Source organism: Fukomys damarensis, unplaced genomic scaffold (genome assembly GCF_012274545.1).
Source record: "Fukomys damarensis isolate Sample0158 unplaced genomic scaffold, DMR_v1.0_HiC HiC_scaffold_13, whole genome shotgun sequence".
In the NCBI taxonomy this organism is placed as follows: domain Eukaryota; kingdom Metazoa; phylum Chordata; class Mammalia; order Rodentia; family Bathyergidae; genus Fukomys; species Fukomys damarensis.
Genome location: NW_022900925.1, coordinates 20,481,155 through 20,504,518, shown reverse-complemented (window position 1 = coordinate 20,504,518; position 23,364 = coordinate 20,481,155). Strand labels below are relative to the sequence as shown.

General features: G+C 36.5%; 1 protein-coding gene across 2 annotated transcripts in view; it reads left to right on the top strand.

Moving 5' to 3' along the window:
• Myo1d (myosin ID) overlaps positions 1-23,364 on the top strand; it is a 302,321-nt gene that overhangs the window by 133,765 nt on the left and 145,192 nt on the right. For both annotated transcript variants that reach the window (XM_010642388.2, XM_010642387.2), the window contains exon 16: positions 712-919. In XM_010642388.2, coding sequence (XP_010640690.1) covers positions 712-919 — 208 coding nt within the window. The remainder of the gene's footprint in view (positions 1-711; positions 920-23,364) is intronic.

Genomic DNA, 23,364 nt, shown 5'->3' with positions numbered 1-23,364 from the left:
TGCCGTGTGTGAGCTGCCTTATGAGAGACCTACATGGCAAGGAGCTGTTGCCTGCCTGTGTAAAGAAACTCTGTTAGTCTTTGTCTATTGATCTTCTGTGCAGCAGCACTGCTTAACTTTTTTTTTTTTTCTTTTTTTCCAGTACCAGGAATTCAGGACCTTGCACTTGTCAGGCAGGCAGAGTGCCCTGAGCTACATCCCCAGCCCTAACTTTCTTTTAGTTATAAGAGTTTATGTAAAGATCTGCTTGATTTCTTTTGAAGAGAGTCAAGTTTTTCATGAGCATTATCAGTTTTGTTCTTTCCTCACTTACCAATTAATTTCTTGGTCTTAGTGTGCCAATTCTATATTCTAGAATAGAATAGAGTAGAATGTGTGACAGCAGCATCTTTGTGTCTATGAATAGACAAGGTCACCCATTTACAAATAGCATTTGCAGCACATTTTTGATAAATAACCTTAATTAGATTAAGGAAGTCCCTTCTATTCCTAGTTCAATAAGAATTATTTTCATGAAGTCATATTTTATTTTATTGAAGGCTTTTTTTTTCTTTTGCATCCTTATCAGACTAATAAAATTCGCTTCTTTTAACAGTTTTCAAGTATTTTGTTTTGTCTTATACTGAACTCTTGAACTAAATTAGCAGCTTTTTTTTCGGATGACCATGTGGTTTTTCTCCCTTAATTTGTGTTCTGTTTTTTTTCTCCCAGGTATAAAATGATCTCTGAATTTACCTGGCCCAACCATGACCTACCTTCAGACAAAGAGGCTGTCAAGAAACTAATAGAGCAATGTGGGTTTCAGGATGATGTAGCTTATGGAAAGACCAAAATTTTCATCCGAACTCCCCGTACATTGTTTACCTTGGAAGAACTCCGTGCCCAGATGCTCATAAGGATTGTCCTCTTCCTACAAAAGGTAATTTCATGTTTTATGTATAAGGATAAAAGTCTGTTGTGTTTAAAATTTTAATGTTTTAATGATAAAATTTCATAATGGTACATTTTAAGTATCTATGCTTATCTTAGAATGTTTGTTGCCCTCACATATGGAAAACTTATTTGACTACCCAAATTCAAAATTATTTTATCCTGAAAATTCTGGAGATATCTTCTCTTCCAGTATTTAAAGTTAAAGAATGGGCTGGTCTGCTTTTCATTTTTTGTAGCTGTGTTTTTTCTCTCAATTTAAATGCTTAAAGAAATTTATTGTTTTGTAATTCAAAATATTGCCAGTTGGGCCCAGGATTTACCTTCGTGGTGCCACTGCTTGCCCCACAAGCACATGGTCCTGAGTGCAATCCTTTGTACTGCAAAAAAAATGTTGCCACTATGTTCATGACCACCTACCTCACCCATCATTACCCCTACAACCACTAGCACAGCCACTTGACATCAGGTATGGCTTGTTAGCTCCGTGTCTCATTAGCTCATACCCATGTCATTTATGTGCAAGGCCCCCTTTTATTTCATTCAGCAGTCATTCTTTTTATCTCTCACCTGCATTCTCACTGCTTCTGTGTAAACCATTTTAATACAAACAATTATAAATGTGTATTAGAAAAACATCGTGTACTTCTTTGAGGATGTCCTTCAGATATTTACCAGGAAAAAAAGTTGCTGATTAGTAAAATACATGTCATAGCATGTACCTAACTGGTATAAGTAGGGCCACATTCTGCTTCAGAATCACTACCAGTTTACACAACTACCAGCTGCATACAAGGGTTACAACTGTGTGACCACACCCCTACCAGTGTGATACCTACTACCTGCTGCCTAAAGTTTATCAGACTAATTGGTATAATGCTATCTTGTTATTGTTTTACTTTGCATTTCTCTGGTTATTATTGAATTTAAACAGTTTATTAAATGCTTGTTTGCTCTTTGGGTTTGCCTATAAAATGCCTCTTTATATCCTTTGTCCATTTTTCTATTGGAGTTGGTATTTTCATAATTAACAAGAATTCCTTGACTATTCAAACTTTTATTCACTTGAGACAGTATAAATATATTCTGTTGTTGTGTAGGCATTTAAGTGAAGTTTATCAGTAATATGTTTTCTTAACAAACTCCTTAATTTTGACATAATCAAACTCTTCAATTTTTGCATTATAATTTGTGCCTTAGAATTTTGTTAAATAAGAATTTCCTTATTTCTATGTCACAAAGATATTATGTTTTATTCTATGAACTGTTTAGTTTTACTTTTTATACTTAGGTCTTTAATCCATTTAGAATCCACCCATAAATGTGATTTATGTAAGAATTCAGTTTTTCTTTTCTATCATATGTTAAGTTTGTATTTTTTGTCTCTTAAGTACTTCTATTTTTCTGTCTTTGCACTACACTACAGTTTTTATCGTGTCTTAGTATATAGTAGGATAAATCCATCTCTGCTTCTCTTTATTAAGATGCATTAACCTATACGTAGACCTTTATTCTGCAATATAAAATTTAATATGTGTAATAAGTTCATTAAATGCAACAGTAACTTTATTAAGATTGCATTGAATTTATAGATTCACTTGAAAGGATTAACATTTTTACAACATTAAATTATCACATTAAAACTATGAAATAGATTATCTTCATTGGCCTTCAGATGGAAAGAGGCCTTATGAATTCTAAATGTTTTACCACTTTTGTTGCTAGTGTGAATTTATTATGTTATGTACATGGCAGTGTTAGTACAGAGAAAGAATATTGGCTTATGTTGGTTTATTTGTATCCAGAGTGAAACCCTTCTTGATTCGTATTTGTTGATATTAGTTTTCCTAGATAAATGATTATACCATGTGTGAATTAGAAAGGTTGTCTCTTCCCTGCCAAGATGTCTCTAAGTCTTGGTCTCATTTCCATTTATTTTGCCTGTGACTCAGAATAATAATAATAATTTATTTGATTCAATAAATAATGTTTTTATTAATCAATAATAATATTGGACTGGAATACTAAATTTTGTTTCCAGTTTTTCCTCTATTAATTACTTTTTTTGTGTCCTGAGGATCAAACTCAGGACCGTGGGCTTGTGAGGCAGGCATAGTGCCACTAAGCTAAGTTAAACCTATTAATTAAACGCTATTAATTGCTTTTTGAAAATTTGCTTTTGTTCATTTCTTTTTCTTTCTCCAAGAATACTTGTAAATTTGTGGATTGGATCTCTGTTTTCTGCCTTCCACCGTAAATTATTTTCATGGATCCATTTGTTCTCTTTATCTTCAAGTCCTTTCTGTTCAGTTTTCACCTTTTAATGGTTTTGTTGTCAGATCTCATACCTTTTTTCTCTTTCTGCTTATACTTGAAATTGATTCAAGCTTACTCGGTTGATGGAACGAGGGTGTTCCCACTCCCTAGTTTGCTTAGGCCAAGCCCTGGTGATGCCTGTTGCTGTTTTAGCTGCCAGTGGTACCCCAGGCACTCCCAGTGTCCCTGTGGGGATTATAAACTATATAGTTACCCTACCTTGAACTCACTCTCTGTCCACTTGGTGGCTGGTGGAATCCTCTTTTTAAATATAGTAGTAGTTTGTTCATTTCTTCCTCTGTTGTCAGTGAGCCTGTTTCATCTCTGCTAGCCAAAGATAGATCCGCCAATCCCCTTCCAGCCCACAGCTCATCTATACAAAGGTGTAACCTCAGGTATATGTATCTGATAGGACTCTTCCTCTCTTGTCCCCCTCTGATGACACTTTGCTTCTAGAAATGCAATATGCTATCACTAGTTTCTGCCTCTGCCTTCTTTCAGGTGAAAAATTATAATATGTAAGAAAGAAAATTCTTTAAAAAGTAGAGATAACCACTTAATAAGCCACCAGCCATCCAGTGGAAGGAAAGTGGTCCTATCTTCTCTGTGAGACAGATCTCAACATTTCTGAACCATAGAAAGTGGGAGAGGGAATAAGGGTGTCTGTTTCTAGGATCCTTTCTGAGACACTATATAATCTATTGATCATGTTTTTCTTATCAACTCCACATGCCATAAAATTCGTGAAAATTTCTCCCAGCTCTGGGAGTAGTTCATCAGTCACCTTACTTCTTGTGTGATGTGTTTTCCCTTTTTCTATATCCTTACAGGAATTTAGTGGGGAGTTGGTAGATGCAGCATCGGGAGCTGGTGTTTTAAACAAGTCTGTCCAAAAATTGATTATTTCCTTTTTAAGTAAAAATAGCTTTATATTTTTTCTGATTATATAAATAACATAGGCTCATTGGAAAATCAAATTTAGGGTTGTGAGTGTGCCTCAGTGGTAGAGCATTTACTTAACATGGTTCAGTCTCCAGCCTTAGAAAACAATCAAAAATTATAAAGAAAAGATAAAAAAAGAATCACCTAAAATCCTACCACCAAAAGTAAGGCTATCGCTCTACCACTGAGCTACAGCCACAACCCCTCCATTCTCTTTCATATTGTTCTGTACATATGCACAAGGATGCATACCATAATGAAAATGAAATCATAGTTCATATGACGATTTCCTTGTCACTTTTCTGTTTTTCTGCGATATTTTGCATTACTCTCTTTTTCCCTACACTTACCTTTTCTGCCTACATCTCTCCTCTCTTCATGTGAGTGGTCTCCAAGACACCCCCCAATTTCTCACTCATTAGAAGGTCTTACAAAACCCAAAATAGAGTTATACTGATAAGTAAAGTTTATTACAGGCAAAGAATACAAAGCAAAGTCAGCAAAGGGAGAAGGCACATGGCACTAAATCCAGAAAAAACCAGGAGCAAGCTTCCAAGAGTTCTGTCCCAGTGGAGATGCACAGGACATTCTTAATTCCTTCAGCAGTGAGTTGTGACAGCACAAGCCAGATGTTGTCTACCAGGAAAGCCCATTAGAATCTTAGTGTTCAACGTTTTTACTGGGGGTTGGTCATGTAAGCACCTTCTGGCTAACATGCACCAACATTTCAGACTCCCGGAAGGAATTTTGGTATGCAGCACAAACCACATTGTTTGTACGAGCAGCTTAGCACAGTGAGCCATTCTTATCACCTAGGAGAAGTTCTTTGTCAATGTAGGGAGCGGTTTACCTGGAAGTTCCCAGACAACATTCAAAGGGCCACCTCACATCAGGCCTGTCTAAGGTAACAGTCTCAGGCCTGGAATGTTAACCCTCTTCTGGACACTTACACAGTCTTCCTATAACTCTAGCAGACATCTTTATATACACAGCCTTCCACACCAGTGGCTTAGTGTCTATGCACCAGATTACCAAGAGCTAGAATTTTGGTTGAAACCACGCATGGTGGCGCATGCCTGTTATCCCAGTACTCTGGGAAGCTGATGCAGAAGGATTGCAAGTTCTAGCTCAGCTAGAGGAACTTTGTGATTTAGCAATATCCTGCCTCAAATTAAAAAAAAAAAATTAAAAGGACCTGGGGACATAGCTTATTTCAAAGGCACTGGATTCAATCCCCAGTACACCAAAAACAATTTTTTTTACTCATAATTTACATTTGCATTGCAAAGTAAGTGAACACTCTTTTCTTTTTAATTTTTGGTAACAGTGGCTTTACCAGGCTTTTAAATTTTTTCCATTCTAATTGGGAAGAAATGATATCTTATATCTACTTTAATTCCAGTTTCCGTGACTGCTAGTGAGATTGTGTTTATTAGCCTTTTGGGCTGACTCTCCTGTTACTGTATTTGTTTATTCATATCGTTGACCTATTTTCCTATTGGGTAGTCTCTATTTTTCCTATGAATTGTGGGAGCTGTCTCATAGAAGAAGTATTCATTTTATATATTACAATAATTTTTGTTACAGTTGTCATTTGACTCTGTTCACAGTATACTCTTCCATGTGAAATTTTCCACTGTTAATTTAACAAAGTATACCTTTCTATTTATAGCTTTTTGGTTTCTCCAGAAAAAAATATGGATCTGGAATTTATTCTTGTAACTGTGATATAGGGGTCCAACTCTGTTTCCTTCCAGGTCAACAACTAGCTGTTTTAATTATATTTTTTAATTCTTTTTTTGTAATAACTTAATATTTTACCTTTGCCCAGTGTTAATTTCATATAGATGTGAATCTCTTAGGGCTTACTGTTTTACTCTGCAGTCTATGGCACTATCACATGAATGTTTTATAGTACATAATAGATCTTAATATATGGAAATCTGATTCTCGGTGCTTTTTCATACCTTTTCTGTGCCTTTTTAAAGAGTTAACAGCAAGTTATTCGATATATAATCAGGGATGTTAACTAAGATTAGCACCTCCAAACTTAGTTGTTCTTAAAGGAATAAACGGCAAAGCGCAAAGACTGCGGAAGAGATACTTTTCAGTTCCTAAATTGTATATTTCTCATTGTCATCATTTAAACCATTTACTATCCAATATCAAGAATTATGGGTAATCTCTTTAGTGAATCTTGTTTCCCTTCGTGTACTTGATCATGTGCTTAGTATTGTAGAAAATTTGTAAAATTAAATACCTTTTTAAAAAAATCTAGATTCAAAGGCTTTTATTGGTTTTATAGTGTATAAGCAATACCAGTAGAAATTCATGCAGAGAAAATGAAAATGTGAATAATTTTATATTTTAAATAGAATTTTATATTAAATGGAATTTGAAATCATTATGTCATAGTTGTATAATACTTCTTGCTGTATCTTTGTGTGTATAAATGCATGGCATATTTGTCAGAGATGATCTAGTTCTTCATAGTGTTTCCTTAATTATTCTGTTCTTGGGGCAGGGATTTAGCTTAGTGGTGCTGCCACCTGCCTTGCAAGCACAAGGTCCTCAGTATGATCCCTGGTGCCAAAAAAAAAAAATCATTCTGTTCTTAGACAATAAGTGTTTCCAGTTCTTTGCTCTTCCTGGTCTCATTACAGTACACATCTCTATTTGCTTAGAGCAGTGAGTGAGCTATATTAATAGTTTGGTTAAAAAAAAATAGTTTGGTAATCTAGATGTAGTGGCCATGCCTGTAATCCTAGCAGTTTGGGAGGCTGTGTAGGAAGATCACTAGTTTGAAGCTATCTTGGGCAACTTAGTGAGACCATCTCAAAAAAATATTTTTAAATGTGAAGATGTAATTCATTGGTAGAGTGCTTGCTTATCATTTCCACAGCCCTACGTTCCATCCCTAGTATCACCAAAGTTCAGTTCAATAAATATTAGCTATTATTATTATTACTACTACTGCTGCTATTACTATTAAGTATTTATAAGTATACTTGATTATTTTCTTGTAGTAAATCTCAGAGAAGAAATTATTTTAAAACATTCATAACTTTAAAGTTTTCTATACTGTTTACAAATTGCCTCCTGAAAAATTGTACCAATTGTTCTCTCATCAACTAAAACCTAAAAGTTTTTGTCTCACTGAAGTGCTGGATATTTTCATTTTACTGTCACTTTTTCTGATTTACCCAACACTTGAATATTTTGTCTGAATATTGAAAAATGCATTTCATAAAAAGCTTCAATTGTATTATATCAATCTATGCATTATAAATTATTTAAAAATGAGTCAGTTTGGCCAGTGAGATTTTATAAAGACCAGTCTTTTCTTCCTTTCATAGTACACAATTGATTCTCTTACCCACATAGTCTCCACATTTGATTTTATGTCTCTGTTCTTACATCAGATTTGAATAGAAATCACTAAGATGGTATTTCTAGACAGCACTGAAGAAACTACTTAAAGTTTTCAAAATTGTAGCTTTAAGCCAGGTGCTACAGGATGAATATATTGTCAGTTCAGCAGCAAACACATGGAGCTGAGATGAAGTGTATGATGATTGTTACTATGTGTGTAATGAGATAAATCGGTCCAAGTTGATTTTGTTTTTAGCTATTTTTCTGGTTTTGGTTTGGTTTTTAATTTAAATTTGAATAGGTTGATAGATTAGAAGAGTGAATTTCCTAACTATCTACAAGGAGCATAGATGTCTGTGTGACCTGTCTTTATTTGGGGGAATTTGCTTGCTATAGTTTGAATGTTGAGTGTCCCCAAAGGTCTATATGTAAAGGCTTGGTCCCCAGAATGGCACAGCTGGGACATGGTAGAAGCTTTGAGAGGTGATACTTTGTGAAAGGTCATGATAGAGGTACCCTTGAAGAGGATTGTGGGACCCCAACTCCTTCCTCATCTTCTTTCTGCTCCTCCTGGATGACAAAGTGAGTGGTTTTGTCCACCCCATGCTGAGACCAGGTTGTGCTGCCTCACCACAGGCCCAGAATAGTGGGGCCAACTGATCATTGCCTGGAAGCTTTGGTCCATGGAAGAAATTTTGTCAAGTGGCAATTTTGGACAGCCCTGAAATGATAATTATAACTAATTGGAATGCCTCCTGTGGTTTCTATTTACAGATGATACTAGTTGAGATAGATATATATGGACACATTAAGGAAGTGTCCCTCTATTCCAGATATGTTAAAAATACTTTTAAAATCAAGAACAGATGTTGCCTTATATCCAGTTACTTTTTTTTTTTGGTACTGGGGATTGAACTCGGGTCCTTGCACTTGCAAGGCAGGCCACCGAACCGCTGAGCTAAATCCTCAGCCCCTTATCCAGTTACTTTTTTTTTTTGGTACTGGGGATTGAACTCGGGTCCTTGCACTTGCAAGGCAGGCCACCGAACCGCTGAGCTAAATCCTCAGCCCCTTATCCAGTTACTTTTTACCAGGAGTCAAAATGCTCAAGTGATTTTTTTCTCATTTGAGTTACCAATACAAACAGTACTACTCATCCATTCAGTAGCAATATTACCTTTGCCTCAACAAGAAATGTGACACTTTCCCTTCTTTATCCATATTTTAGAATAGTCTAAATAGCATTGGAGTTAATCTGGTCAGTTTGAATTCTTGGAAAGCTATCTGGAAGAAGGTACTTGTTGAAGCTTATCTCTTCCACAACTTTCTCTTGTTCTTTATATTGATGGATTTTTGTTTTGTATCTGTGTGGGGTCACTTTGGTAATTGATATTTTTCTACAAAATCTTCAGGGTTTGTATTTAAACAGATGGAACTGAACAAAGTGGTCTCTTTAGTTTTACCAATTCCCTTTGTGTCTACTAGCATTCCTTCTTAGGCTTACTCTGTTTTTCCTTTGTCAGCATTAATTAATGGTACATTTTATTATTTTTCCCCCAGAGGACTAGCTCTCCAATTTGTTTGTTAATCCTGCAAATTTCTTATTTGTAATTTATTAACTATTGTCTTCAATTCCTTTGTAATATAAATAGCAGAAGTGAGGAGGAGATGATTTCTCTAGCTTCTTTCACATGTATTAATAATGGACTGCGGAGTTTGTAGGTATTTGTTTTTGCTGTATCTATAGGACCTGATATATTATCATTTAATTATTTTTTATGTTTAGATTTCCTCTTTCCTCAAATGTTACCTAAGATTTTTTAAATCTTTCCAAGTGACATATGTTTTCTGTGTATGTTTTGTATCATTCTAATTTTGTTATTTTTAGTTTGTTTTTTATCACTTTATGCTTTATGAAGTACTTGCTGAAATTTATTGAGGTTTACTTTGGAGCCTGATATGCAGTCATTGTGTGATTATAATGTGGAAATTCTTTTAAAAGTATTTTATTATGAAAATGGCAAATATCTATAAAAATAAAATAGTGTGATAAGTCCCCATCTTCCTGTCACCTGCATCCAACATTTTGCCATTTTTAGCAAGTTTATTTTGTTTTGATAATAGATTTTTTTGTTGGGTCGGGTTGAGTTTTTGTTTTGTGAGTGTGTGTTTGTGTATGTGTGTGTTGCTGGCATTCATTTGATTTGGGCTTTGCATTTGCTAGGCAAGTGCTGTACCATTGAGTCATATCCCTGGAAGGCCTGGGGTTTCTTAAAAAAGGGAATCCCAGATGTCTTACTATTTCATTCTTAAATATGAATATCATCTCTATAAGTAGGAACTATATAGATAAGGACTTCCTACCACTATTATTCCATGTAAGATCTATAATTCCTTATCATCATCTGCCATTTTAATATAAACAGCAGAAGTAAGGAGATTATCTTTTTCCAGTTTCTTTCACATGTGTTAATGATGGACTGTGTTTATTGTTCTAGTTGACTAAGAGCTTAGCTTCTTCACAGATGGTCAAGGGACAGCTGAGGCTCCATTGAGAAAGGAAAACACCAGTCTCTGTCACAGTGCCTTCACACAGAGCTTCCTGGAAGTCTGTCACATTCCTTAGTTTGGGGTTTTGTTCAGACATATTTTAGAAACTTGATATGTCATATTAATAAGTAGTATTATTAACTATAATTTTCTATGGCATATCCTTTCATTCTCTAAAACTGTATATTTTGAGTGACTTATGTATCACAAGGACTACCCTGCTTGGTTTACCTTAGTTAACAACTAATATTATCCGTAGGTCCTATTTGTTTTTAAATTTGCATTTTATAGTCTTATTGTTGGATTATATTCTAGCCCTAGTTCCAAGAAAGATCTCATAAAGGATTAAAAGTAGCTTATTAAAGAATAAACATATAATGAAATTAGTAATCTGAAACTGAAAATAATATAATAACTTTTAATTATAAGTAGTCTCAAAGGTTAATAATAGACCCAAGTATAATCACTTTGTAAACTAACCAGCAGAAAGAGTGAATAGAATCACTGCCAAATTGGATTTTATAGGTTTCATCTCTCATTTGCCCCTTGAATATACGTTTATGGTAAAACTGTCAAGTAGAGACACAAAGCCAGGGGGCTTTGCCATCATTTCAGATGAAGCATATTGACTTCTTTGTGAAACAAATTAAGTGCCTTATTAATCAGATTAAAAGCCAAATAATTATTTCCCACATAAAATCAAATACTTTTGCCCTTAAACAAACAAAACCCTACTAAAATGGAAGTTAGTATTTCCTTAGTGACAGACATCATTCTGGTTACTTTACATATATTAACTAAATCTTTACAAGAACACTTATGAACAAGTGTGTCTTGTTTCTGTTTAATAAATAAGGGCCAGGTGTGGTGATGCACCTCCATAGTCCCACCACTTGGAACCTGAGGCAGGCGGATCACCATGAATTTGAGGCCAACCTGGGCACAGTAGTGAGTTCAAGGCCAGCCTGAACTAGATAGCAAAACCCCATCTCAAACAATAATAATAGATAAGGGAGCTAATGACTCTGAGTGAGTGAGTAGAGGAAACACACAAGGCAAATGTCAGAATGTCAGACCTGGGGTGTCTCCCTGGGATACTTTCATCCCTCACACCTGTGACCACCATGCCCTTAAACCATAGTAGCATCACTCAGGAATTGCTCCTTATCGGAAAACAGGTATGACTCATTCTCTTGCAGAAAAGTTCATGAAACAGCTACATAGGTGATGAGGGCATCATGCTCGAGAGAAGCAAACTGAAATTTGGCAAAATTCCTTTATTAAATAACCTTGGTAGACATCTAGTGATATCTGAATCATTTGCTGTTGAATATATGGGCTAAGATTTATGTTTAATTCAATTAGAAGAAAACACTGATATTCAAAGTGTGAATCAGCTCTTGATGTATGCACAGTAATAAAAAGTGGTCAGTGTGACTCTGTGCTCTTTACTAGGAATACGTGCTCCAGGGCTGAGGATTTAGCTCAGTGGTTTTGCTGCTTGCCTTGCAAGCACAAGGTCTGAGTTTAATCCCTGGTACCAAAAAACAAAAAACAAGAATACATGCTCCAGGAGATGAAATTTCTATTTGTTTTAGTAAAAGTGTGTTTTGAGCCATGAGTAGGTTGGGAATGGTACACTTGGATGGCAGCTGACAAAGCGTAAGTGGAATTACTTTGCCAATCCATTCATTGCTTCATTCACAGGGAGTGTATATATGGTCAAAACTGTGCTGCTTGATCTTGCCTGAGTGTTGAGAGAAATAAAATGTGCCTTTGATCTGACAGTAGCCATTGGCATAATCTTTTCAGTAACTGGGTGAGAATAAGTGGGTAGCATGTTTCCTTATAATACAGTAGTATGTGGTTATGCAGAAGGTGCTCAGGTGCATTTTTATATGTGTAAAAAACATGGATGTGTTCATTATTACCTAATAGGGACATGAAAGTGAACAAGACCAGGTTCTGTCCACAAGAAGTGGACAATCCAGTCAAGAGGGAGATGTGTTAGCCCCTAGACCAGCAAGATAGAGTGACTATGATACTCTAGGGCAGGCAGTGATTGGTGTCTAGAGAAGAGGCTCCTACCTGAGATGCGGGAGAAGGCTTTCAGAAAGAAGAGGTGCCAAAAAGTTGGCCAAAATCTTAACTCCGTTAGAGTCACATTTTACTTAAAAATACATTTATGGAGGTGTTTTTTTTTTTTTTTTTTTTTTTTTTTTGTACTGGGGATTGAACTTGCAAGACAGGCGGGTCAGTACCACTGAGCTAAATCCCTGGCCCTATAGAGAATAGATCTTAATCTATGTTTTATAAACCATTTATACGGATTTAGTTCATTAGAGCTGGATCTTTAATGTTGTTGTGGATTCACTGTCACTAAAGTTAGTAGGTAAACTTCCTATGACAAATATAGGGAACAAAGCTTTCTACAAGAATATTTGTCCTTGGGGTTACTACATTACAGGATTTCCCATGTTATAGGAAGTTCTGGCCCTTCTTAGGCACAACAAAATGGATAACTAGTAAGCCAGCATCCATGGCAGCAGTGATCTCAGAAGAAAAGAATTAAATTTTGATTTAACTTAAAAGATTTTAAAACAGATATATAAACATTTACTAACAGGATGTAAAGAGCTGGCTCAGGACCTGTTTTCCCAAAACACCTGAATCGACAAACTCATCTGCCAAGCTTCCTCATTAATAACTGATAGTTGAGGCTGGCAGCCTCTAATTTGGTTATACTTTTGTATTACCATGGCTTATATTGTTTCCACACATAATCTCCTGGAACTTTTTGTTTCACTCATCAGGTTTTTAAAATTTCTTTGGCTCCAAAAGGTAATACCTTTTCTACTTTTACTTCTTTATGTTATTTTATTTACTTTCCTGGCCGGGTATGGTGGCACAAGCCTATAATCCCAGCACTATGGGAGGCTGAGGCAGGAGGATCACTGTGATTTCTAGAACAGCCTGGGCTACATAGTGAGTTCCAGGTCAGTCTCAACTACATAGTGAGACCCTGTCTCAAAAAACTAAAAAAAAGAAGTTACTTTCCTAATAATAGTCATTTTGTTCTTCAATTTTCTGTTACTTCATAAAATGCTGCAATAAACATTTTTGTACATGCTGCCTTGTCCGGAAGTAAATTTCTGTGGAGTAGCTGTTCCCAAATTTTAAAGACCCCAAAAACTCACTTGAGAAAATTCTACATGATGAAGCTTTGTGCAAGCACATTTTCTGTCTGCTATCAGATCTGCGATGTCACCATATGTGATATTGTGGTCTCTGGAAAACTCCACCGGCCATTGTTTTGAAATTAGTTTTGGCCTTGAGGGTCTCCTGAAAGGGTCTCAGCAGGCTCAGGGTTCACCAGACCACACTGTGAGAATGTGCTTAGGGTGTGTGCCCCAGACCACAAATGCCAGATTATATGCTCTGCACATCTTTAGAGCCACTGAAGTTTGCCCAACTGCTTTTCAAAAGAATTGTGCCAGTTTACACTTAGCCAGAAAAGTATGAGAGTCTTTATTGTTCCACATCCTTATCAACAATTTGAATTGTCAGGCTTCTTCATTTTCACAATCTAATGTTGGCCCGAGTATGACCTGTTCGGTCTTGTAATGTTAGAATAACATTACTGTGGACAAATCATTGATTTTACAATTGTGAAAAAAATTCTGTTGCCTTATAAGCCAATAACTGATCCTTTTAAATATTTGTCAGTATTTTACACACTAACAAATGTAAAGCCCTCATAGAACAATAAAGTGCTTGAGCAGAAATTTAACACTGAAACAGCAGAGCATTTTTCTCCACTACCCACCCTCCCTGCCTCCCTTTATCCTTCTACTCAGGTGGTGAATAAAAAGATAAAAGCGTATTTGGGAAATACTATGACATGTCAAAATAGTTTTTTTCCTATTTACCTCCTTTTGGATACTGCCCATAAGTATCCACTGCCACCCTTTCCCCAGCTCACTCCCCGCAAGTTGGAAGCAGATGATTTGCTCTCCCGAAAGAGCAGCAAACCCGTTGCCTTGGTGATATCTCATTACTAAGGCAACCAACTTGGTGCATCAGTGTGAATCCCAATTTTAAAATGTAATTATGCCAAGATATGTACATATGTTTGAGATTTACTTGAAAGAAATCTGTTCTACTTTGGAAAGAAAAACATTTCCTGTGTTAGATGAAAGGAAGGGGAAAATGCCTTTCTTCTTGGGAGTTTAAATAATACCTTTTTGAGCTTCCAGAATTTAATAAAACAGCTTGCATTGGTTTCTCTCTCAGCACTTTTTTTTAACTTGAGACATTCCCTTTCCAAGACACTTCTCTCTGGAGACCTGTCACTCATAATCCAACAGCTGTTGTCTCCATGACAACACTTTCTGGCCCCTATAGGTGGTGACAGGGAAAAAAGGAAAAGGGGAGAAAAACATGGCTGCGTTTTCATTTCATGTTTCTTTTTAATTGCTACAAAATTAAAACGATTCTCTTTGTAAGGAATGAATTAGTTAAAGTGAAGTGATTCAGTGAGTAGATGTTTACATTAAAACTTCTGGACAGTCAGTGAGGAGAGGTAATCCAGACAAATGAAAGATCTTGTAGGTGAGATTTATACAATCAAAAGTGTGTCTGGAAAAAGGCTGTATCACAGAGGTAGTTAAAGATGTGCAGAGCCATGCCAAATGAAATACCATTGAATCACTGCTAGACAATTAATTTTGCTTCCTTCTCAGCAGAAGTTATTGTTTAAAAATAAAAAGGGCATTTTGGGGTGCAGGGAGTATTTATTTTAATTACCAACCTTATTAAATATGCCTGCCTATTAAATCATGAAATCCTTGCAACTCATTAAATTTCTTGTTTATTGTAGATGCCAGGAAGCTCAGGGCTTGGATTTATATTCAAATCCAGGAACCATCCTTACTTTGGGATTTCCTGCTTAACTGTTTCCTTTTCTCCCTGCCCCCACTGCCTGACTGCCCTCCTTTTATTCTACCGAGGTAATTCAGTTATCTGTGTATCTTTTTTGTAAGTTCCCTTTGGCCCTTTTGGAAATAATTAGGTGACAGATGTACAAAAGCAAAGATCAAAATATTTTATAATAATAACCATTTATTGCTTAGTTGAGAACACTGATATTTAATGTAAAGTATTGGGTTTTTTGCAGTGCTGAGTACCAAACTAGGCTAGTGCTGTACCACTTAGGTACATGCCCAGTCCAAGATTGTTTCTTAAATCTGATTTTTCTAAAAAGAAGAGCATTTTCAAGAGTATATAATTTGGCCATGTTTTATTAAGCTAAGAAAAATTTTAATTGAATAGTAAGTTAGATATATATGAGATCTATATGTAGTTTAAGTGTAAGGACTACAGTGGTAAGGTTTATTTTTTCTTATTATAGCAAATGTAGTAACTACCAAGAGATCTAAGTATATCAGGAATTGCTCACTTTCTTCATCATAGCACTTTTCAGCACATTCCGCTTGGGCTGGACATCAAGTTTTACTAACCAAAAGGAAAATTTTATGAAACATTCAGTATGTTCTGGGAAATGTATCATTATTCATTTTATATAAAGAGTATTCTGTTTCTCTCTCTCTTTTTTTTTTTTTTTTTTTTTTTGGTACTGGGGATTGAACACGGGCCCTTGCGCTTCCGAGGCAGGTGCCCGAAACCACTGTGCTAAATCCCCAGCCCCTGTTTCTCTTAATGAGAAGACACATAATGGCTTCCAGCTTCTCTTTCTTTTTTATTTCAGCAAGTGCAGGATATGAATACCTTTAATATTTGAGAGAACATTCCAAAGAAATGAGGCAAATACTTCATTAGAAAATAGTAAAAATACAGTCAGTCCACAAAAAAAGGAAACTAGTTAGAAACCATATTTTTACCTATGAAATGCTTAGTTTTTTAAAATCCTACACAATATTGCTGAGGATTCGAATATTCCTGGCAAAGCATAAATTGACAAGAACTTTCTGGAAGGTAGTTTGACAAAAAACAATCTAAAAATTGTGTGTTTATCTCTAATCCAGATGTTATACTTTGAGAAGTTAATACAGTTCTTAAGAATTTCATTTTCATCATTTCTAATGAAAGTAGAAAATAATGGGGAATCTTAAATGTTAAGAAATTAGTTATATAAATTATGATGCATATATGCAATCGAAACTTATGCAGTTGTTAACAATAACATTGTAAAAATTTTAGTAACATCAAAAGTATTCACAATAAATTATCAGTAAAAAAGATGTTATAAGATGTTCAATGATTCTTTACTTATTGTTAGTTCAAGAAATATCTACACTTGTTCATGCACACATTCCCATTATAACTGAAGTGGAACCAATTTATTATTCTTTTGAAGGGACTTTATTCATAATCAAAGAAAATTTATGATTGTTTTTATTCTGTGGGTTTTGTCAGTGTTAATATTACCAAACATCACTATTCAAATTTAGTACAATGAGAGCCCATAATTTTTAAAAATCTATTTTAAAATAAGATACTTAGTAGTTATCTGTCCTGAGTTGGTTTTACTATATTTGTATGGATAAGAAACCAACCATTCATAGAAAATATGTTAGTGATAAATATCGTTGGGGAAGTAAAAATACCATCAAGTATTGGTAATTTAAATGCAGCTTTACAGACAAAGCACTTGATTCATGAGTTTATTATACTTCAAATAAAAACCAATATATAACTGTAATCACATTATTTCAGTCTAAAATTGTAAATAACTATTAATTTTAAATAGGTGGGGTTTGTGTTTGTTTTGCTCTGTGGCACTCGGCATTGAACCCACAGCCCCATGCATTCTGGGCAAGCACTCTAACACTTTATTTTGAGACAGTTTGCTCTAGTTCCACTAAATAGCTCAGGCTGGCCTTGAACTTGCAATCCTCTTACCTCAGCCTCCTCAGTAGATGGGATCACAGGTGTGCACCACCACACTTGGCTAAGTAACAATTTTTAGTATGAAGTAGGACATTTGTTGTGATTTTTTTAAAAATTAAGATAACATCACCTGTTATCTTACCACCGGAAGATAACTACTATTCATGTTTTGGAATATATCATTCCTGTCTTTGTCCTTCTCTGTCTTACAGAGAGGCGGGGGGGATGAAAAAAAATGTACCACATGCACATACTGGGTATCCAGTATGAAAGTTCACAGCACTGTGGAGATGACTATGGTTCTTTGCCCCAACCCACAGTTCTGTGTGATCTTAAGGCATCCTTCTTTGCCTCTAATCTGCACACCTTCTCACCCTTAGCTTTAATCATGCTATTTCTCTGTTCAAAAACCCTTCAGTCACTTGCCAAATTAAAACCAGCCTTTTGCAGGCCTGACTCTAATCAACCACATTTCCCGTTATACCACAGAGTGACATCATTGATTTTTGCTTGGTTTATTTTCTTACTGGACCCTCAAATATGTCTGCTTTTGCCTGTACTCTTTTATATATACTTTTGCCTTGTTTTCAGAATACATAACATCTCTTCACAAAAGTCCTCAAAATCAGGTCAGTCTAAACAGTCGACTTTACTCTTTCACTGGAACCCATCTGAAAGTTGCATGTGGCTCTATGAAACAGTAAGTTCAGTGGAGGTAGGAGCCATGAACTCGCTGTTGGTTTCAGGATTCAGATTTGTGGAATGCTGTAGGTCTTCTCAATTCCTTTATCCTCATTTGTTTTATCTGTAAGATTGGGTGGGGGCACATCTATCATAATCAAGTTTGAGATGCATAGTGAGTATTCTGTTACTAATAAAGTATTGATTGGGAATTAATTATAAGTAGGAGCTTATCTATAAAATTCATACTGGCTTTGTCAGGTGGGTGGTAAGGGGACATCTCAAGGACTCCTGGGAGCACGTTGACTTTGTGAATGTCCTTCCTAACACATTCCATGGAGAGTTGGACATACAGCCTGTCGGCCAGATGATGTAGAAGAGCTCTGCAGCTCAAAAATTCCTGTTGGGTTTTGTAATTTCTATAGCCTTTAAGTAGTGTTTAATTCTTACACCATCTTTTAATTTTGCACAATTTCCTGGCCTCTTCAACTAGGTAATAATTCACTGAGCAACATCCTTATACTTGGTTGTATTCTTCACAGGGCCCCAGCACAATACCCACATGTGGCCATGGGTCACATCTTATCAATAATGTATTATCATGACTCAATACTAGGTAGTTCTGGATTTGTAAAGTTTCTTACTAGCTATGTTATGTGTGAAAGCAAAGATTTATGAATGCTTGAGCTATTCTTGTGCACTTAAATGAGGTACCTTTATTAAAAAATAGACTAATTAATGGTCACAAGAGTTATTGTCAACTGGGAAAAAAGTTTTTGACATTTTAATCTTGACAGAGTTCAAGAATCACTAACTTTGGGGTGATTTTTAGACTACCACGCTACTGCATCACCATAGTCAGCCACAGGCACTTGGGTTTTGATCCTGGCTCCATTTCTTAAGGATTGTACTTTTGGAGCTCTCTGTGACTCTATTTTCTCATAGGTGAAGGGGAAATGAAATAGTACCTCAGAGTGTAGTCGTGTTAGATGAATTAATATATTCAACATACTGTAACACTTGATAAGTACTATACTATGTATTTGTTATTATTAATGTTGATATTATTATTGATTTGGGTTATTAGTAAACTCTTGTCACAGTTATGCAAGAAAGCACCTCTATGAGTATTCTAGTGTTGCTATAAAAAAAAAAATCACTACAAACTTAGTGAGTTAAAATAACAGAAACTTCCAGACATGGTGGCATGTGCCTGTAATCCCAGCACTCTGATACAAGAGGATCACTCCAAGTTTGAGGCCAACCTGGGCTACACAGTTCGATGCCAGCCCGAACTACACAGCAAAACCTTGTCTCAGAAAACCAAAAACTAAAAAGAAATAAATTTTTAAAAAACAGAAACTTATTTTTTCACAGCTCTGGAGGAAAGTTTGCAATCATTTTTACTGAGTCAAAATCTAGACATTGACAAGGCCATGTTCTAGCTAAAGGTTAATCCATCCCTTGCTGTTTCTAGCTCCTAATAGGTGCCAGTATTCTGTGCCTTTTGGATGCATCGCTGCAATCTCTACCTCCAGTGTCTGCCTCCTTGGGCAGAATGTTTTCAACTCTTCTGTTTTCAAATCTTCCATTGCCTCCTTCTTACAAGGATATATATGAGCCTGCACATGGGGTTCAGCCAAATAACTCAGGATAATTTACTGTCTCCAGATTCTTAATCACAACTGCAAATTTTTTTTCACATGTGGGGTGACATTTACAGGTTTCCAAGACTGAGACGTGGGCATCTTTGGGGGCTGTTGTTCAGCCTACCACATAACCTTAAAATTTAGTGAATGCAATAGAACTTATTTCTTGCTCATACATCTGTGATTTGACCCAATTTTAGATAAGGATCTATTCCACATGTTGGTTCTTTTTCCGGCGTCATTAGACCCTAGGACCATGACCTTCTCAGGGTAATGGCAGAAGCCGAAGAAGCTGACCACACAAGTACATTTGAAATTGTCTAGGTCATGTCTATTTATATCCTATTGGCCAGAACAGGTCACCTCAGTGGGTAATCATGAAAGTGAAGAAAGGAAAAGTGACTATTACTGGATCATAATATAACCTAGCACAGAGTTCTCTGTAGATGACAATAACTTAAAGCTAAATTAGCAACATACTTATGTGGTGGAAGAAGAAATTTTGGAATTCAAAGCAAAGCAATTTAGTAATAGGACAATTGTTTATAATTCCTCTTGGATAGTACAGTAGTATCTTGGTTCACAAATTCAGTTCTCTCCATGATTCTGGTTGCAAACCAAATTGGATAAGAACTGAATCAAATTTCCCCCAAGGTCATCATTGAACCTAACCATTGAATTTGACTCGTTTCTCATCCGACTTGATTGGCAACCAGAATCATGGAAAGGATCAAGTTCATGAACTGAAGTACCACTGTAAAATCAAGGAACTATGTCTGTTGTGACCTTAATCTGGCCAAATAAACATATTCCTGAATGTAGTGAATGTGGAAACTCTGTGCCATGCTTATTTATGTAGACAGTAAATCTCTATAGACAAGGAAACTTGGAGACTCCTCTGGGTAGCCTTGTCTCTGTTGCCATGATGCCGTAATCCCAAGGGATCCATGTAGTATGAGAAAGCAGCGGGGCTTTCCACCCCCTTGGAAGGGAAGACACCTGCTGGCTTACCTACCCAGAAGAGGGCTGGCCTGGACATTACCCACAGTTGCTGCACTAAAGCCAAAGCCCCATTACTACAGGGCCTTCTCATATGACCTTTACCCATGAGCCCGGAAGGCCAGGAGTGGTCACTTGAAGTCTGATTTTTGTTCTTTTAAGAACTGCTATATAGGACTGGGGATTTAGCTCAGTGGTGCTGTGCCTGCCTCACAAGTATAAGTCCTGAGTTCAATCCCAGTATGGGGGTTGGGTGGGGGAACTACTGTACAATATTTGTATATTTGCATTGATAGAATTTCTCAGTCTATTTTTTTTCCTTTCCTCTCATTCCAATAATAGAGAAATTATGTTGTTCTCCCAGGACTAGTGGAAAAGAGAGTAATGCACAGTGGAGTAAATGGGATCTTTCTAAGTCTGTTCCCTTTAAGAGAAAAACAAGGATGTGCACATTTTCCTTGGTCACTTGATAAAATTCAGAGGCATTGTCCAAAAAAAAAAAAAAGGAAGTAAATTTTTCGTTATAGTTTGATAACCATCTTGAAAAAATTCAGAGGAATTGTCCAAAAAAAAAAAAAAAGGAAGTAAATTTTTCGTTATAGTTTGATAACCAACATGAACAAGAAAACAGGAACTTAATTTACAATACTGTATATCTGCAGCTTAAGATGAAGGTAATTCTTTAGATGTTAAAGGAATAAAACCCAGACTTTTTCACGCGTCATGTTGCTTCACTGGCTAGTTGGCAGCTTCACCTGTTTTCTCATGCTAGACCATTCTAGAACCATCAGCCACCAGCATTGCCTTTGAAGTTCTACAAGACTTGAGAAGCATGTGACAGGTGCTAGGTATTTTCTCCTTTGAACACTTCACCACTTGTGTGGCTCCCCTCACAGATGTGTGACAGACTGAGCAATTCCTTTTAAGTAAGCTCTGACACCTGACAGTTCCTGAGCCCAACTTACATGTCAGACTCCCATAGGGCCTTTTCACAGACAAGAAAATCTTCTTCTCTTGGGGGACAGGGTGTGTGTGTGTGTGTGTCAGAGATCAAACTCAGGACCTTGTGCTTGTGAGGCATGCACAGTGCCACTGAGCTAAATCCCCATCCCGAGAAACTCTTCTTTTAAACTTGTGATAAAATTATTTAGTTTGTTCAAGCCAAAAGTCATTCATTCAGCACATGTATTTATTGCTAAGCACTCTTTGGAAATACAGTGATGAACAAAATAGAAATAGCCTTTGTCCTCATGGAACACACATTCTAGGCAGAGTACACCAAAAACTTCACAAATTGTGATTCTTATAGTTATGAAAGAAGGAAAAGCTATTTAAACAGTCATGTAGAAAACAAGGAAAATGTATTTTAGATGTGAGGAGGGATCAAGGAAGATCTCTTTGAAGAGGTGCCATTTATCTGAGACTTAGAGAATATAAAGATTTGACCCCAGGATCCAGGCATACTGTCCTACACCTGTAATGCCAGCACTCTGGGAGGCTGAAACAGGAGAATCACAAGTTTGAGTTCAGCCTGGGCAACTTAGTGAGACCTTGTCTCAAATTAAAAATAAAAAGGGCTGTTGCTCAGTGCAAAGACTCTGGATTTAATCCCCAGTACTGCCAAAAAAAAAAAAAAATGACCCCAGGAAAATCAAAGGAGAGATTAAAACCAGGGAAATACACAGAGGCTGTAACAAGAAGGAGCTTGAACATTTTAAGGCCTTTTGAGTGACATCCCCATTGTGTCTGTGCTTTTCTTGCTTCTGGATGCTATTGTACATCTAGTTCTTCACATGCAAAGTTTTAGCTGGAGTTTGGGTTTTGGTCTTCTGGAGGGACACCGAGAAGGCAGCAATAAAAGAATTCCTGCTTCCTGGTGACTGACTTTTTATCCATTTCAGAGGAGGCATTCTCATGATTTCAAATATTGACCCTCCTTAGTGCCTGCATAGGGAGGAGCTGATTTACTCAGTCCACTCACATAGATGTGAGCCCACGCCTGTTGTAGTCATCAGCTGTAATTCATTTGTATTTCAGAGAATCTAGAGCTTCTGTGGGCACTTCACGGGTATTTAATTATGGATAATGTACTGGAGTGAGCACAGTCTGCTGCCATTCCTGTGATTATCATAAAGGCTCTCTGTCACTACTGTGATTGAGTTCTCTACCCCACCTTCCTAGAATTTACATCTTCATGGAATCATTAATTTATTTGTGGACACATGCTTGATTTTAAAATAGGAAAGGTCTAGGGCCAGGGATTTAGCTCAGTGGTTCTGCTGCCTGCCTTGCAAGCGCAAGTTCCCTAGTTCAATCCCCAGTACCAAAAAACAAAACAACAAAACAAAATAGGGAAAGCCTTTCTGAATATAGCAGCAGCAAAAGAATCCACAAAGGAAAAGATTGATAAATATTATGATGTAACATTTAAAATTTTTATTTCTCAAAATAATACCACTGTCTCACTTTTCGGTTGCAAATATAGAAATTGCAGTTCAAACTGACATAGAGAATACTGTAACAGATTTGTTTCACACAACAGGAAGCCTCTGCAGGGCCTTCACTTGAACACCTTCGTTCTAAGTCTGGCTCCCCCTTGTGGTTGCAAGATTGCAGCTAGCAATTTCAGCGAACTACTATGTGCTGAAGGACAGGGTCCCTTCCAGTCCTCCAAAAGTGTCATAAAAGTGAGAGCTCAGTGTGGTGGCACATGTCTGTAATCCCAGCACTTGGGAGGCTGAGGCAGGAGGATTTCCCCAAGTTCAAGGCTAGCCTGGGATACATAGTGAGTTCAAGGCCAACCTGGACTACAGAGCAAGACCCTGTCCAAAAAAAAAAAAAGAAAAGAAAGGAAAGGAGATTTTACTGGCCTGAACCAATAACGGTGGCCAGGAGATTGGAAAGGATAACATGCTAAGAAGTCTTTGTAAATGTAATAAGAGGCTTACTTCTTCAAAATATAGAGCCTATACAAATTGCTATATAAAATTATGAAATGTGATGAACAACAACAAAA